This window comes from Dermacentor albipictus, chromosome 5 (assembly GCF_038994185.2).
Source record: "Dermacentor albipictus isolate Rhodes 1998 colony chromosome 5, USDA_Dalb.pri_finalv2, whole genome shotgun sequence".
Taxonomy (NCBI): domain Eukaryota; kingdom Metazoa; phylum Arthropoda; class Arachnida; order Ixodida; family Ixodidae; genus Dermacentor; species Dermacentor albipictus.
In genome coordinates, this window is record NC_091825.1 from 61,300,206 (window position 1) to 61,316,169 (window position 15,964).

Genomic DNA, 15,964 nt, shown 5'->3' on the forward strand with positions numbered 1-15,964 from the left:
TTCGGAGCAGGTCGTGTGGATTATGCGGGACAAGGACACCAAGCCGCACGCGATTATCTGCGTCCCCGCACACATGGGGCAGATCGAGGACGCCCCGCCAAACTACAACGAGTCGGCCCACAGAGCTGCGCGAGGAGTCGTCGACCGCGTACCAACCGGGCGGCGAGGCGCAGAAGTTATGGACAATCGGAACCCTCCCTCTTCATATTATGAACTTACCAAACATTTTACACGCGACGGAGGTGGTATCCTCCGCCCCATAGGAAACTAGGCAGACCACAGGCTTTAATATTCAGGTTACTCCAGGTCGGGGCATATCATAACCCCGCACTGTTACACAGTATATAACCAGAGATACAATCGACCAATATTTGCGTGCTTTGCTCAGACGTAGCTAACTTGGAACACATGCTCTGGCGGTGCCCCGCGTTGCGCAACGACGACGGCGTCACGTCGTCCAAATGGGAGCCTGCCCTAAGGAGCCCCGATCTTGAAGCACAGCTATGGGCTGTCCGCCGAGCACGCGACTTAGAAGAGAGGCTCGGTCTCCCTATAGCGACGCGGGAGCGGCCCGCGACGTGCTGACGCTCGTTCCGAAGGACCAGAATAAAGTTTTACCATACCATACCATACCCCAGAAAGTGGGCAGGAAGACGGCCGGCGCCACAGTAACTGAATTGGCAGAGCATCCTACGCCTAATGCGAAGCCGTGGGATTGTTCCCCACTTACGGCAAGTTGTTTTTTCATCTACTTTCATTTTCAATTCCATTCATTTATAATTTCTTGAAGACAATTAGTATATGAAATTTTCTGTGTGCTGTGCTGGGTATCTGTTGGCTTCTTATGATATGATTATTAAAAATCTGGCCCCTTGAATAAAGCCCTTTCTTCTCATTCATTATACATGTGTGTGTGTGTGTGTGTGTGCGTTCGTGCGTGCGTGCGCGTGTGTGTGTGTGCGTGTGTGTTCGTGTATGCGTGCGCGTGTGTGTGTGTGTGTGTGTGTGTGTGTGTGCGTGCGTGTGTGCGTGCGTGTGTGCGCGTGTGTGTGTGTGTGAGAGAAGCAGTGTATCTATAAACTCCTGAACAACACTTTGCAAAGTGGTGAACTCGGCTTACATCATACATCATCCAGGACCTCAAAGAGGTGCGACGTAGGACTAAGGCATTTCGCTCGCATTTACCGCTAGATCGCTACTGAATGTTTTTAGACCAAAAGTACTTAGAAGGCTTGTGGGCGAGATCAGTGCACCTGTACTTTAAGTGCTCAAATTATATAGCCTTTCTTTGTATTCCTCCAAGTTTTGTTACGTTAGGAAGCGATTGGGAGAACCGAAATGCACTCGTGTTTTCCAGGATCGCTATCACAAGTGTTTTGTAGGTTACTAACTTAATAGAAATGGGCGCGTACTTAGAATCTTTTCTTTTTCAAAAAAAGCTTCCGTATTGCTGCTGCTGCAATTTTGCTTATGTATGAATCTCGTTTTAGACTTGCTGTAAGTATAACACTTAGGAATCGGTTCGCATACTTTAGCTAAGCCTGTTGAAATAACTGAATACGCAAACTGAGAGGGTTCTTTTTTCCTGGTCACAGTTTTTGCTTCCGATTTTTCACATCACCTGACACTTTCCAGTTCTCGCCTCACTGTAATATAGTGTTAAGTGGTGTATTCAAAGGCAGGTGGTCGTAACAGGTATTAATTTTTCCGTAAGTGATCCACAATCGGTTAAATCTTTATTATTACAGCGAGGTTAGTTGTAATATCCCTACAAAAATAGAGAAATAAAGGTCGAAAGACAGGTCCCTGTGGCACACGGGACGTGACAGGAACTACTTTTGATGTATGGTTAACAGCAGGAATTGTTTTTTTGATATAACAGAAAATTTTATTCGGACATGAGAGTACTCCGCTTCCCACGACGCCTTCTATAAACTTTCTATGAAATGTTCTGAAGCTGAAATATGTTGAGGCCTAAAAGTATGTTTTGTCATTGAAAGGTGCGTTCGGTGATTTATCGTAAAGCCATGACGACGTATCTGATTCCGTGTGTTTGGGCACCCTACAATTTGGGCTTATGGCAAAAACGACGTATGCACTGGAAAACATGTCAAACCTCGCGGCTCAGTACGTATGCTACGAAAGCACATTGTTGACTTTAGGAACCATCGGCGCGGGCAGGTGAAAAGGCTTCTCTTAATTACTTTCATCATTCTAACTCTTTAACCTTTCTGCAATGGTCAATAAGAGGCAAAGAAAAAAAGGCACATCACGTGGTTTTTACACAGCGCTATCTATAGTAACTTTTCTTTTCCAGAGCAAGATTTGTAAAGCAACACAACTGGCATCGAGTCCGTTCAAAAGCAAAAGTGAAATTATGTGTTCAATGTAGAGAAGTAAGTTAGCTGTTAGACCAAATATTTGAAGGACTCAGTGTCAAGAACATTGGCGAAAGAACCCGTGTCCTCTTTTTATATATTTTTACATCCCAGAAGACCCGCGCAATTTTTTTAACAAAAGAGGACAAATAAGACTCCTATTTATTGTTTTCTTCTAATGCATAAAGTGGAGGGGGGGCGGAAATCTTGGAAATCTCTAGGTGCTATGCGACCGATACGGAACCACGTGACGAATAAAACGCCACTTTATTGCAGAGGGTAAATCACACCTGAAACTTAGCAGTGCCGCAAAATGTACAAGCAAGGTTATCATTCCGATCACCGAAGCAACCCATTCACGTTGGTCAGCTTACATGCCTTGAGCCGCACTCTACTCGAGCCTTCTCGTCGACGGTAGGCTCCGAGTTTGGCGAAGTGCGCTACGGCGTGTGCGGCGAATTTGAGACCCAACCAATTCTGTTGGTGTGGCGTCATTGATCGTGGCTTGTGCTACCGCGCAACTAGGGTACTGGGCACTACTGGAAGACATGCTTGTGGGTGGGCAGACCCCAACGGCTTCGAGATTGTCGGCTCCAGAAGGCGGTCCAGCAATTTGCGCCATGGTGTATAATGTGGTCGACGGGCACCTTGCACGTGTGTCGTCCCCTCCCATCAAGGACGCAGAATCCTTTTTCGACGCAGTGGCAGTTGTAGAGGCTTGCAGACCAGCTTCACCTCCCGCTCCAGCGTCTGGCGCCGCAGCTGCGTCAACAGATGCGGCTCGCTGTGACGAACCGACCATGACGGAGTAGGTTCCGTCCGGGTGCAGCTTGGTCGGGAAGTGGCAACCGTCGCCTAGGCTGGTGAACACAGGAACTAGCCAAAGGACGATGTGCACGCCGAAAACCTGCAGCAGCAAAATTTGTATTATGCGCTGCAATAGGTTTCACAGCAACAGCCCTTTTTTTAAAAGCAGCTTTTCTTGTCCCTTTGCCCCAGGAATTACATTTATCCCATATAACATGCTTTCACTGCCCTGGAAAAACCTGCGATACTGAGACAATTACGTGCACCTCTTTTGCGTATTTACTGACAGGTGCACCTCAGTGACATGCGCTTCCTACCCTCGTTTGCGTTGGGTGGTTGACGCCCCTCATTGAGCGGGCAAGGCTAAGGTTGAATGTGCACGACCCGGAAATTGAAGATGAGGAACAGTGCATAAATGTTATTTGCCGGCGCATTTATGCATGCAACCCACGAAATCCATACAATGGTGCATTCCTCACTTGTTCACTTATAGAAGAGCTGGAATCTTGTTCATAGGTCATCGTATAAGTAGCACGCGAAAAAAAAAAACGGGGCAAAACATATAGACGGACACGTAGTGCTACGTGTGTCCCGTCTTTCTTTTTCGTCCTCGCTTTTGCGTGCATTATACGCGTACACGAAATCGAAATGTACCAACTCGCCCAAACCGCAAACACTAGCCCATGACGTGTAAGTGCTTCGTGTGAAACCGTCTCTCCCCCTGACCTCGAGACAATTTCTGTAGCGTCCGAGGTTGAACGAGTCACCGCGCTGCTTGAAGTTGGGCGCCCGCATGGACTCCAACGTGGTGGCGTTGCGGATCACGAGAGAGATGTGAATGCCGAGGAAGATCGCGAGCATGGCGGACATTGCACCGCCCATCACCACGAGGAAGCTGATGTGGCGCGAGCGGTGCAGGAGTCGGCGGCGGGGGCTCTTGTGCAGCAGGTATATGGACACACTGGCCACAACGTAGGCTGCCAGGAACGCGGAGTAGAATAGCGTGAGCAGAAAGAACTTGTACGTGCTGAAGCAGACGCAGTTGTTGAACCACGGGCAATGGTGGTCCATTTTCTGCACGCACCTGCGCAGAAGGATTGGTCGAAGTGAGAACTGTTTCCGTTTAGGCAATATTGTGGCAGGTTGTATTCCAGCGTGAGCTTGCTGATGACCACTTATTCGCTGGAACATGATCGCTGGTGTGCCCGTACACCGACGCGCTACTAAAGCAAGGTTTTGTTTTCATCAAGGTTGTAGCTGATTTGATCGTGAGTGGTACTGACAACATAATATAAAAGGCACGGCATGCCAACGCTTTCCCAAAGTTTGGTGCTATCTCCTTAATCCACTTACGTGTGTCAGGCGATTCTTTGTGGAGGGCAGCGCAGACAATCAACAAATATATGATGCCATAGTAAGTCGCACGATAATGATAGGTGGCACTAATCCTTGCACATCGGTGTGCAGGTGCAGCAGTATTATTTACTAACAATTTCTGAATGGGAGCATATGGCTACATATTTCATTAGGTCGGGCACTTTTAGTGCTTTGTGATGCGCTTTCTTTCATTCCGACAGCAACTATACGGATACTCAATACCAACACTGTAATGCACCATTGTAATGTCACTGTGCCAACGCTACAGACGCGCATGCAAGATGTGCTCGTGCGTCGTTACAATGTCTCTAGAGATGCGGGTGATACCTTTGGCTGCAAAAGCGAAGAAGCAATTAGGCTGCAAATTGTTGCACCGCATAATCAACTCTTCTGCACGAGGGGGGGGGGGAGGGGGGGGGGGCAGAGCACAACAATGCACTGCACTCGGCAACCACTGCACTGATTTTGATAAAATCTTTCACACTTAAAACAGGAAGGTAAAGTTTAGTAAATGTAGGAAGCGGATTTTCAGTTTAAGCCAGCACGTTTTTCCCAAAATTCATAAAAATAGCCAAATTTCAAGAAACTCAAGCGTCAAGTTTACAGCTGTAACTCGGCAATGAAGAAATCTCACTATTCTACCATCTGCACTAAGAATATCTCTCCACCGCACAAAATTAATGCATTATAGACCACTCCAAAAGGAACCGCTAATCTGTCAGTGCGACTTTTGCAGAATCCTCGTGAATGATGTAAGAATGTTACGTAAGTTGTAAATTCATCTATCAATTTTGTCCGCTTGATATGCTCAAACAGGCACCATTACAGATAATGCGATATCTATTTTTGCGGTATCCTAGCACAAGTTTGTGCTAGGATACCGCTTGTGCTTGTGCTTGTGCATTTTTTTTTCATATCTTCAGGTCCTAGACAAAATATTCTGCTTCATACAGTGGCTACTATTTACCTTTCTCAAATTCAACAAATTTCACTAAAATTTTTATACCAGTTGCCGAATGAGATCATTGCTGCGATTTACGAGTAATTCGATAGGGGAATTGGAGTTCACCCCGATCTAGAGCTTCCTCTTTGAATAGTGAACTTTGCTATTCATGAACCTTTCATGAGATTGTACCATTTCGTTGAATTGAAATAAAGACAACTGCAGGCGTCAAGTTCAGTTACATATAATTCCATTGGCTGCTATGCGAAAGTTTCGCTTCCCATGGATACCAGTGTGCCTTGGATCTGCATAATATTTTACTATGTGACCTATTCGGCAAGACAACCAACGGCAGCAGTAGCCAGGATCAGCAAATTCCGGGAGAATTCGCGAACACAACTTCGCTTTAAGAAGTTATGCGGAAACGATCGAAAAATGCATAAGGTTTCGCACAATAATTACCAGCGGTAACTTTGGCTTTAGTGTTTCCAGGAGCTGATATGTCTGGAAGCTATGGATAGTACATGGATTGCCTCTACTTCATTCGTCTGGCTTCAAACGGCTTCGCAGGCGCATAATTTTAAGCAAAGTACCATATCTTAAATAAATAGACGCCATTAAGATTGTCTGAAGGCAAGATTTGAACACAGGACCTCTACAGAGGCCCGACATTGAAATCATTGCGCCACACACGCATGCATCGACAAGCGGCATCATCATCATCATCATCAGCCTGGTTACGCCCACTGCAGGGCAAAGGCCTCTCCCATATTTCTCTAACAACCCCGGTCATGTACTAATTGTGGCCATGCCGTCCCTGCAAACTTCTTAATATCATCCGCCCACCTAACTTTCTGCCGCCCCCTGCTACGCTTCCCTTCCCTTGGAATCCAGTCCGTAACCCTTAATGACCATCGGTTATCTTCCCTCCTCATTACATGTCCTGCCCATGCCCATTTCTTTTTCTTGATTTCAACTAAGATGTCATTAACTCGCGTTTGTTCCCTCACCCAATCTGCTCTTTTCTTATCCCTTAACGTTACACCTATCATTCTTCTTTCCATAGCTCGTTGCGTCGTCCTCAATTTGAGTAGAACCCTTTTCGTAGGCCTCCAGGTTTCTGCCCCGTAGGTGAGTACTGGTAAGACACAGCTATTATACACTTTTCTCTTGAGGGATAATGGCAACCTGCTTTTCATGATCTGAGAATGCCGGCCAAACGCACCCCAGCCCATTCTTATTCTTCTGATTATTTCCGTCTCATGATCCGGATCCGCAGTGACTACCTGCCCTATGTAACAAGCGGCATAAAACACCCTTATGACTTTCTCCCGGGCAAGCGAGCGCGTTGAGACGCTTGGCGCGTCGGTTTGGCCCCCCTCGACAGGCTGAACCACTGCAATTTGTAGCGATCATGCTTGTTCAGAGGGTTTACTGAGTTTAGGTAAATATACAGTGCTTTGAAATTTAGCACAATGAAAGCAGTTAAAGCGTTATAAGCAAAGTCACAAAACCATCTTAAGCCACAAGCAAGAAGATCAGCCAAATTCACCAACTAATTCCATCATTCTAACGGTGGCTGACTGTGAGCCCACATACAAGAGTGCATGTAAGCTCCCTAGTAGCTGAACGATTGCAACGCCAGAAATCCATCTATAGCCACTATTTTAGGAAACATTATGGAATAAGGTTGTGAGGGGAATTAAATAAGTAGCCGAACGAAAAAGTTCGAGTACGAGACCATGTTAATATTATTTTTTTTTTTGCGCAACTGAAGCGTTCTAGCTAGGCATGACGCCTTCGTTGCTATTCCTATACTGTTCCTAGGTGAGTATGTATTTGTGCGACATTATATTGCTATAGTAACTACATGAACACTCCAAAAGAGTTCTTTTCGTTGTCGGCGTTGCCACGAAGCTCCGCATATATTTAAGGATTTGTATGCTATATTCTTATTCATGCCCTTATATGCGGGTTTTATTGCTACACTATACAAACACTAATGTTGCTCATATCATGTGTTACCCGTCGTGGTTGCTCCGTGGCTATGGTGCTGGACTGCTGAGCACGAGGTCGCGGGATCGAATCCCGGCCACGGCGGCCGCATTTCGATGGGGGCGAAATGCGAAAACACCCGTGTACTTAGCTTTAGGTGCGCGGTAAAGAACCCCAGGTGGTCGAAATTTCCGGAGTCCTCCACTACGGCGAGCCTCATAATCAGAAAGTGGTTTTGGCACGTAAAGCCCAATAATTTAATTTTTTTAATATCATGTTTTATGCTCTTGACTAAATTATTCCCAGGAATTTCGAGTGTGACAGCCCGCAAACAAATGTCATGAAACATAACATTCACAGCGCATGCCTTTTATCTTAAATCTTTTTCAGACTATTAAAAATCAGAAGTGTGAAACAATATCCGTGCTCAAACCTGAAAGTGACGTAACTTTACTGGCCTGGCTCCTTACGGGCAGCGTAGTGGTGCCTGTGTTATGTTATTACAGGCCCAGCATGGCGTGTTAAAAACTCCTAAAGGTGTCAGAAATTTTGGCGCGACCACGTATGTCGCGCCCGTGTTAGTCAGACCCGTGTATAATTCGAACTCCGTCCAGGAAGTTCCGGCGCAGCGTTACACCTTGCTAGCCGTGCCTGGTTACCTTGTTGCCGTGCGGAGTAGCCGACTAGAGCGCACTAGCTCAGGTCGTCCTGTCAATAACATCCATCGGTATGAATATATGCACCTTGCTAACGCAGACAGTGCTCCGCCCTCCGGGTTAAACTGACAATTGTTATAGAACTTTCCTATCAATTTTAATAAGTTTACATGACTGCTTGTTTATAACTTGCAAAAAACGCGCCGGGGAACACGAGGAATAGGCAGGGAGACATTAAGACGATCACAAGCACCTTGTGATCGTCTTGATGTCGCTGCCGATGTCATGTTGTCGCGGTACCGTTGGCGTATGCGTGGCGCGCGTTTAGAGGGCTAGAAGGTGTCAGAGACGCGAGGTATGCTGAGAGCGTTTGGTTGCAAATAAAACAAGTCCAAGTGGAGGCACTCGCGCGCTCACATGTATATATTCGAACGCACTAAAACTAGTAGAAGGGGTTCACAAAGGAAACACGGAAGCGTTTTCAACAACTGTCGTTTACTGAAACCTTGACACAGTCATATCGAAACAAGACAGCCTGGAACGAATGAGTACTTAATATTTACACGGCTGCGACGTTCCAGCCAAACACAGGAGCCATGCTTTTCCACCTCTTTGCTTCATTACCCGTGCTGCCCATGGCATTCACTCTGCACCGCAAATATGTGCGAATCCATATCAAATTTTATGTGCCTATGCTTCCGCGGCATTCTCGAAATTTATCTCGGTTTGCGGCATCGAAAACCATCTAGTGCCGACACAGCTATCTTCCCAATATACCAACTTTCTTGCCTCTATTATGTCACTTAAGAAATTGTTCTTCCGGAACCTCCTCAAAGTAGACTATTTGGAAAGCGGCACACACCAGGAATTATCACAATGCGAAGAGTGTACAACGTTCGTGCTTGGAAATAGATTTTAGTAACCCACGTGCTAAGGAATGAGCGTTATTCTAACAATGAGAGCCTGCAAACGTACAATAAGGTTTTTCTCTAGTCGGGTCCCATTTCGTTTTTAATTTACAAGACCTATCACGAGTGACAATGTAAACCTGCAAATACAGGAAACGCGCCTTCCACGCCTTCCGGGTGCGTTTTTGCGATAACAGACGCCTTTTTAAGAAACGTTTGCTGATTGAGTTGGATGCGAGTTTGCTGGTTTTTCAAACCGTCGCTGAGTAAAATCATCCTTTGTGCAGCACAGTAATACAGGAGGGAGAAATTGCTCAATAAAAAATTGCTCACTGTTCGATAGACAATAGACACATACAGGAAGGACTGATATACCGAGCGCCTCTGATTCTATTGCTTTGCTTGTATTTGTGTATGTCCGTGAGCACACGCTTAACGTTCATTTCGCACTTGACTTTACTTACAACCTAATCGCTTGAGCTTAAGCTTCAGAGCATGACAGGGATAGGACAGTCACATACGTGTGCTAATTGTTAACTATGCGGCGTTCAAGTCTGTCAAACTATCGCACTACCGCACAGGTTTACTGCCTTTGTAGTCCACGCAACCAGAAAGAACCGTCCTTATTCGTGGATATCGAGAAAGCAGGTTCATTTGCCTTTCAGAGAAGCACACTCCATTATGAGTGACGGCAAAGTCATCGATGTCATCTATGTTAGAGTACAAAAGGCCTTAGCGTAAAACAATAGCTGCGGAATGAGAAAACCAGGCCTTGCCAATGGCCACCTTCAACAAGCACGACGATGATCATGATCACTGCGTTCTTCCCATTTATATAAAAAATATCACGAAGCGCCTTATGGTGGCACGCGACGTGACTTGGCTATTTTGGCTGAATAGTTTGCTGAACGCGCGATCTAGTTTTTCTTCTGCTCATTGTGATTTGATTTGTGCACATTTCAGCCGTTGCTATCCCAGCAAACCCCAACCTTCGCAGCAAGCATTAACTGGGACGGTCGCCTTACTTGCCTTTTGCAGCTCGAGCAGTGGTGACATCGGTCGGGTTTGATTAGCTGACACCTGTCGCAGCAGCTCACGCCGCCGCCCGCTAAGCGAGTGAGCACGCCTCGTTCACTGGCCATCGTTTCAAGCAGCGCGCACCGGCGATTCCCGTCCTGGGCACAGCGAACCAGCGCCTGGCATTCGTTTTTGGTCAAGTGAAAGGAGCGAGGCACGGATGGCGCACGCGTGAAAGTGGTCTGCGCGTACGACCACAGGCACATAAGCAGCAGCAGGTGGAAGACAGTGGCCAAGGCGAAGCGCAGAGGATCTTCCTTCACGTACCGGCCGCAGAACACGATCAAGTAGGCGTAGTATGCTTCGGTAAATGTGGCCATCGCCAACAGGGCGGGAAGCCAGCAGCAAATCCATTTGGTACCCTTGAGCAGGAGTCCGAAGGCTTGGCGGAACATTCTGGTCCTATGTCTTCTTCTTCATTCACTACTTGACTGCTCGACCTATAGCGGAAGTTACCCACTAATGAGCCGTAGACAGGAGTCAAACTGTAATGATAATAACAATAAAAATTGTGCGGATCCAACATACATGTAGAGAAGTACGTGAAGCACATATTTCTTCAAACTGATAATTAAGCGTCATAAAACGCGATGTCGTACATACAACTGTATTTATTATCCCCCTGGGCAGCATGTAATCTCATACAATTTTTATGTTTGTACAACGCACAAATCATTATTATAATTTCGGGTTAGTATAATTTTGGGCATTACTACAACTTCCAGCACAACTGTAAAACTTGGGCTAGTTGGTCATAACGGAACTTGCACTGTTTGCTACCAGCTGGAGGAAGGTACAGGGGTTAGCATCTATCTGGCAGTGCTTGCGAAAAGCCCTCCAGTAGACAGTGAGGCACACGCTGCTCCTGGCAGTCTTGCCTATCGGAACGGGATTAGCGGGAGGGGCTGGTGGTCCGACCCCCAGGTATCCGAAAGCGGTGCCCAAATACAGTTACATCCCTCCGTTGCTAGGCTGACGTCGATAGCTGTGAAGACCACCCACGCGACACCCGGATGAATGTATGAGCTCCGGTGCTGAGAATTGAAAGACCTGGTTGGTGGCGACGTCCCGAAGTCCCTGGCCACGTGGACAGCAGCGGCCACTTCCCAAGGTGGTGTGGTGAGCATTGACGTCCCCGCAGAGGAGCAAGTTTTTCCCCAGGCGCTTGCCCAGTTGCAGGAGGCTGACGGTTCCGCGGTGCATGGCCGTGCAGGTGCTGGCCACGGTAGTGTCGGAGCCTCGCCCCCCCCCCCCCCAACCACCTCTCGTACCCGAATGGCACATAATTCAAGAGGACCGCTCAACAGGTCTGCAACGTGGACTTCCGCCTGTGGTAGTTCTTGCCTCACGTAGATCGCATAACGTGGTGATCCCTGCTGATGGCCCTCGTCAAAGTAGGGGGCGCATTGGCAGGACTCCCTAGTGCAGTAGTGCGGCTGCTGCAGCCCACGTATCCAGGAAGGCTCATGCTGTTGCTGCAGCTTATACCTCCTACAGAGCAAGCACATCATGCTCACTCCGCAAAAGGTGCATGGAGAGGTCTGCCTGCCACCGCCGCTACAAGTTTGCGCTGCTCTAGAGCATACTCTGGTGGCGTTGGCAATGTACAGCTGCTGGCGGGTAGGTCCATGTTGCCCCACCCGCCAGCAGCCATGCCACCACGGCTAGCCATGTTGATTAGTGGGGGTGGCATGCCTCCAGGCACGCCACCTGCCTGGAGACAGATGTAACGCAGCTGCTGGTTGTCTGGTGGCAGCAGGTCGGCGATCGCCCCGAGGAGGAGTCGCCAGGTTCTTGTTCTCCTCATCGCTGCTGCTCTGGGGAGCCTCCTCTAGGGACCACCATGACTTGGTGCAGCCCCGCTTTTTGGCGCCTGCCTGCTGTCCACACTGCTGCAAGCGGAGTTGGGGTGGTGGTAGAGCCGTGGCCTCCTTGGTACAAGCGCCGAGTGCTGCAGCTGGTCCTGCAGCTCGCAGGACCAGCTGCACCTCGCGATGCGATAAGTGTGTGGGAGCTGACACCCTTATGGGGGCCAGGCGCCGCTCTCTCCGCCATAGCTGGCAGTCATTTTGATAGGCTGGATACGGCCATCCGCAATGCGAGCATGTGACACTGCTCGAACAGCAGGAGTCCGTCTGCTGTTCGTCTCCGCACAACAGACACACCGCACCGCAGTATGGCAGGTTGCTGTGGCAAGTCCGTAGCACCCGCAACGAAGGCGCTGAAAAAGGCTGGGCCGGGAGAGCAGCACCTTGAAGGCATGCTAAAGAGGTAATCCTTGCGGAAGGGATGGGGGGAGGGCAACAAAGCGCAGCACCATGGTGGTGCCTTGACATTTAGCCGCGACCGCCTGTACCTCCAACGATACGGCAGCCAGCAGCTTCACGTCAGCGTAGTCGTCATGTACGCCCTGCACCACGCCACTGCACCGGGACCGGTCAGCAGGAATGCGAGCAGTCACGGGTGGTTGCCGACGTAGCCAGCAAGTGTTCCGTCCATTCGAGCGATGCTGCGTCCACTACCACAATGGTCTTCGTGTTCATGCGTACCCCCTTCACGCCAGGTAGAGGGGAGAGGGCCTGCGCGATGGCGAGGCGGGAGGTACTGGGAAGGCGGCACCATTGTGTGCCGCACAAAACACCCCTTGCAGGTTGTCGGCAGCAGGGCGGGCATTGTAGTTGCAGGGGCCCCGGCAGTAACAGGGGTAGCCACGGCAAGAAGTGCACAGGGCTCAGGTAAACTACAGCAGGCTCGAGGTCGCGGGAGAGGGGGGACGGTAGCTCGTTCTAGGGAGGAGGGGCATTGTTTCCGGCAAGGCCCACTGGCAACGCAGCACGCTGGCGGCGTTTCTGCGCCTTTCACAGGACCTGCTGAAACTCGCCCTCGTTGGTACTGCCACCAGCAGGAGTGAAGGGGAGCTCGTCTGCCCTTGCAGCACATGGCGTTAAGTTAGTCGTCGATGTCGTATGTGGCGTGGTCCCGACTGCTTATTCGCGCTTTCCAGATACGCTAGCGCCGCCGCGCGGATTTTTTCGGAACCCGGGAGGCGGTGATGGATCTCCCGCCCACGCGGTTTCTGCAGCTGTGTTGGCGTTTTGGTACTCTTTGATATGGGGAAAAAAAAAAAAACAGTCGACGAGCGAAGAGCAATCGCATGTGCAGTGTGCCACAATGCACAAATCGTGAAATATTGGGAAAAGTATTGAGAAAAGCACCACTTTCCAAAAAAAAAAAAGACAGGAAGTTGTGGGTGATCAAGCTCCGCATCGGGAAGCAAGTGAGCGAAGAAATAGTCATATATAGCGAGAATTTCAACAAAAACTTCTTTTGGGGCCACCTTGGTGAGTGTACTTGACTGTTGCTCAATGATTTCATTTTATTTTTGTGGCGAGCTCTTACGAAAGCGGCTGAAGAGAAACGCTGTGCCTTCGCAAAAGATCCCGCTGCGGTCCCACGAAGCAAGACTGAGATCATGGTGTAACTGAGACCTAGCGTTGGCCGAAGAAGGCCCTCTACAGATTCCCAAAGTAAATTTAAGTACACAAGTGTCACCGTTTATTAAGTTTTCTGCCTGCACTCGCGCTGTTTCGGCAAATACCCTGCGACGGTGCCTGACGCTGCGTCGCGAGCATTGCAAACTAGAGAACCTATTCCGCAACTGTTCGTAGTCGTTTTGTGTGAGAACGAAACAGGCGGTCTATGCACAAGGCGTTCGGTGATTTTTTTTTCTTTTGCTGTATTCAAAGGTGTGTACTGATCGGGGGTCGAGCGCACGTGTTTCTGATTTTGTAGTTTTGTTTGGTCTTAAAGTATCTCTTCTATAACAATGTTGCAAGAAACAAGGGCCAGGACTACGTACCTGAAGCGGTCATTGATGAAGAATGCGCATGCGAGCTTCCCTACAGCACGCGAAAACATTAATCGTGCTGTAAAACGGGGCGCGCTGGCACACGTCATAGTGTCACTCATATATTGTAAATCGGCACTACTGAAATGTTTACGTATTATCTGGCATCATTAACAAGCATTCCGTATATAAGCCGGAGCGTCGAGCCATTTATCTCATCGTGAATGCACCCAACGTTTACCTTATGCAGCGGCATAAAGCGCATACTGCGCTTTGTTTACATCTGAGCGCTACCGATTAACTGCTTGGTGTCAATTCTTGTACATCGCGTATAGGTTACGAAGCGTAAGGATACATAGTGACCTTTACGGCGCCGGTTACACTGCAGACTTGAACTTTTGTAGTATGCGGCGGGCCTCTCACGGCGCTTGTCTGCAGGCAGAGTTACTCGACCTGAACAGCCGCGCTTGTCGTCTTTCGTATTTCACACCATATTATATGACCAGCGTTAAACGTAGCCTCTCCCTCTACAACACCTCTCTGCGTTTCCTTAGCAATGTTAAGGATCGCGCTTAGAGATACCAGAGGCCCGTAAGCCGCCTGCTTCTGCAGATGCGCACGCTTTCGTATCGCCTCCATCACCTCTATCCCCGCCATATTGCAACGTTCTCCGCGCCACCTATAGGCGCTGGAAAGTGCGAATAGCTTTCGCGAGACGCTCTCGTCGTTGCGACGAGGCTCGCTTGGACGCGAACGCTTACGCGCAGTAGTGGTGTCCATATCTTCGATGTCCGAGTCTGTCGACAGTGGGACGTATTGCGGTTCAAAGAGAGACACGCACGGCAACACCAGCACAGCGGCGCAATCCCCAGAGAGCAGCACACCCGAAGAACTCGTGGAGGTTGTCGAGAGCTCACCGGCAGTATCGAGGGTAGCGGCCGAAGGTGTCTACAGAGCCGCCGCAGTGGCCAGGGAGGCAGCGGCGGAGGTGGTGGGGCTGGAAGGTTCATTGTGATCACGTGCATTTCCGCTGCCGGGTCGTCCTTCAAGAGTGGCTGCGTCCCGAACATCTCCGCTTTGAAGATGGTCGTCGATGAGGAAGTACAAGTCGGCTGCTTGCTGACGGCCCGGCAGAGGCGTTGTGCCTACTCGTGCTGCAACCGCATCGCCTCGGCACTGGCGATGAGCGGCCACAGAATTTTCGGGCAGGCCACGTTCATCGCGCGTCTGCGCAAAGAGCTGCATACGAGATAAAGCCTAGGGTGCCCATGGTCGATCGGCTGCGCCGGGAAGGGTGGGGCACACCTGTCACGTTAAGCGCAAAGACGGCAGGAGCTCAGCCGAGCTCGTGAATAATTCTCATGAGAACAAAGCGGCGAAGAGGAAATCGGCGGAGACGACGTTGTCGGCGGCGCGACCAGGTCGGACGAACCTCAGGCGGGCGGGCACGGCTAAGCTTAGCCGTGCCCATAAACGTAAAAGTAGGTAAACCTACTTATGGTTGAACAAACTAGGGAGGACACTTAAGTTTTGCCTTAAGAGTGGAACGCGATAGCAGTCAGAGATCCCTGACTGCTTCTCACGCTCCCAGGAAACTTCATCTTATGCAAGCGGAATGTTTAACGGGAAGCGTATTTCTAGTTGCTAGTGGGTACAGCGGGGCGTGGCACTTGCGCAGACGACGGACGTATGCGCGCATGCGCGAGTAAGAGCGGATGCAAGAGAGGAAATGTGGGTATTTTCGCTCCTTGAATATACGACTCTGCCTAGGCACTACGGAGGAGCTTCTTAGCGCGTGTCGTATGCGCTTGCCCCTAGGCGCGCTGGCAGAAGTAGCGGGGAGCGGTAGTGCTGAACCTAGCATCGCAACTTGGCGGCTCGACGCAATTATATTTATTCAATCGTGATGTTTGCTCATTAAAACAACGTGTCACTATTTCGCATTATTGGCGGCGCCTCCAGGACACCAAAGCGGC

At 49.4% G+C, this 15,964-nt stretch overlaps 1 protein-coding gene across 2 annotated transcripts; it reads right to left on the reverse strand.

Moving 5' to 3' along the window:
• Positions 1-2,626: 2,626 nt before the first annotated feature.
• Positions 2,627-10,552, reverse strand: LOC139060454 (palmitoyltransferase ZDHHC20-B-like). Of its 2 annotated transcripts, none has more exons than XM_070539586.1 (3): positions 10,409-10,552; positions 3,912-4,269; positions 2,627-3,285 (listed from the first exon to the last, which is right to left on the reverse strand). In XM_070539586.1, the coding sequence occupies exons 1-3, from the start codon at positions 10,534-10,536 to the stop codon at positions 2,770-2,772; spliced, it is 1,002 nt and encodes a 333-aa protein (XP_070395687.1). In that variant the 5' UTR covers positions 10,537-10,552; the 3' UTR covers positions 2,627-2,769. The 2 variants fall into 2 exon arrangements, with proteins under 2 accessions (XP_070395687.1, XP_070395686.1); XM_070539585.1 differs by having other exon boundaries at positions 10,094-10,552.
• Positions 10,553-15,964: the final 5,412 nt, after the last annotated feature.